Source organism: Atta colombica, unplaced genomic scaffold, assembly GCF_001594045.1.
Source record: "Atta colombica isolate Treedump-2 unplaced genomic scaffold, Acol1.0 scaffold98, whole genome shotgun sequence".
NCBI classification, from domain to species: Eukaryota; Metazoa; Arthropoda; class Insecta; order Hymenoptera; family Formicidae; genus Atta; species Atta colombica.
The window spans coordinates 224,430-226,331 of NW_017259592.1; the positions used below are offsets into that span (position 1 = coordinate 224,430).

At 28.0% G+C, this 1,902-nt stretch overlaps 1 protein-coding gene across 3 annotated transcripts in view; it reads right to left on the reverse strand.

Annotated features, from left to right (window-relative positions):
• The window catches only part of LOC108693784 (paired box protein Pax-1), a 135,046-nt gene that overhangs the window by 36,446 nt on the left and 96,698 nt on the right, over positions 1-1,902 (reverse strand). For 2 of the 3 annotated variants that reach the window (XM_018202922.1, XM_018202923.1), the window contains exon 2: positions 692-1,312. In XM_018202922.1, the coding sequence (XP_018058411.1) occupies positions 692-1,312 (621 nt within the window). Of the gene's footprint in view, positions 1-691; positions 1,313-1,902 lie in introns of those variants that run through there. The other variant, XR_001932038.1, reaches the window with a different exon arrangement.

Here is a 1,902-nt window from a genome sequence, read left to right on the forward strand (position 1 = left end):
AATGTAAAAAAACTATTAATTTCAAAATCTATCATCGTTCATTAGACACAAGATAAGTTTCTTTGCAGAGTGTTTAAATGACCGATTTTATTATTTTTGAAGATTCTCCAAGTTTTTCTGGATAAATAAGCATTCTTTCATAAATGTACGAACTTCCAAAATGACAACTGCATAGATTTTAAAAGTGTCTATTCAGGGCCAATTTTGGTTATTTTTACATCCTCCTTTGATTTTAAGTATTAATAATAAAGATGTGTAATGTTAGAAAGATGAGTTACAAATTACTTTAATATTCATAAAAGAAAATTAATTCTAATTTACATTAAATATTTCCTAAATGTAATGTTCTTAAGTAGTAATGCTGCAGTAATATTATAACTTGCACATATGAATATAATTATTTTTTAATATTTTTATTTCAGAATGTAAGGTTTTTTTCATACATTTTATTACAATATGTAATGGAGATATGTAATGGTATATATCAAATTTTATGCGAATTGAACATTTGAATTATAAATTATATCTAATGTTTTTAATGATTATATAATAAATATTATATCTAATGTTTCAATTGATAAGAAAGAAATTAATAAAAACGTAAAAAAAGAAGAAAAAGTCGAAAAAGAAGCTCTTATTCCTATATTTAATTTTTATATTTAAATTACTAAAAGTTACATAAAGTACTAACCTTGATGATGATGATGTGGAATGGAAGGCGGCGCTGTCGGATGATAAGATGTCGGTGGATACGGCACTGGACAAAGAGCTGCACTAGCCGCTGCTGCAGCTGCATAAAAATGATGATGATGATGATGATGATGAGCTGAATGATGTGAATGATGCATAGTTGTTGTTGTGCCAACTTTATTTCTTAATATTCTTGATATACTGGATACTGATGGGACGTTATATTTGTCGCAAATGCCATCAGACAATAATCGATCTCTGATCTCCCATGCAAAAATCCCTGGATCTTTTAATTTCAATTGCTTTATGTACTGCACAACTTTTGGTGTAGTCACACGTGGCTTGCTGCCACCAATTGCGCCTGGTAGAATACTACCCGTTTCGTGATACCGAGCCAATATTTTACTGACACATCCGTGACTAACACGTAATTGACGTGAGATATCACATGGTCTGATTCCTAATTGTGCAAGCTCCACTATTCTCAATCTGACTGCATTGGGAAGTGGTCTTCCATTAACGAATACACCGCCTAATTGATTTACTTCTCCATATTGTTGTTGATGTTGTTGCTGTTGATGTAATTGTTGCGGTTGTTCCCCAATTTCGATGTTAGTGTTTTCTGTAACATAATTAATTAATATTTTATTACATAGACTATAAATTATTAATAAGCATAAATAATAATAAAGACCTTATTTTAAAAGGTTTAAGTTTAATTGTTACATCTTACTATTAACTTAAAATATAAGACAAATGCATTTTATATAATATAGATCTTTTATTTATTAGGTTTATTTTATTGGGATTTTATTTTATAAAAAATATTTCGGATAATGTAAATAAAAGTTATGCAATATGAGAAGAAGCACAATCAGACAATTCGACATTAGTTAAGATTTCCAAAATCAAAACAAGATCAATTCAAACAGAAATTTTTCATTAAATTTTCAGTTTTTTAAAACCAAGATAAACAATTTGAAACTTCAGATTTTTTTACTGAACAAGTATATGGGAGTATACAAGTATACAGGGTATATATTAATTGTTAGTACGCTAAAAGATTTTAAGGGATGATTTGTCACCCAAATTCCAGACGAAAACTTCAAATAGTGAATCTAAAACAACTTAATTTCAAAAATATAGGGTCAAAGTTGAAGGAAAAATTTCGTTCTTCTTTAAAAATTTCAAAAATTATTCAAATTATTTTGA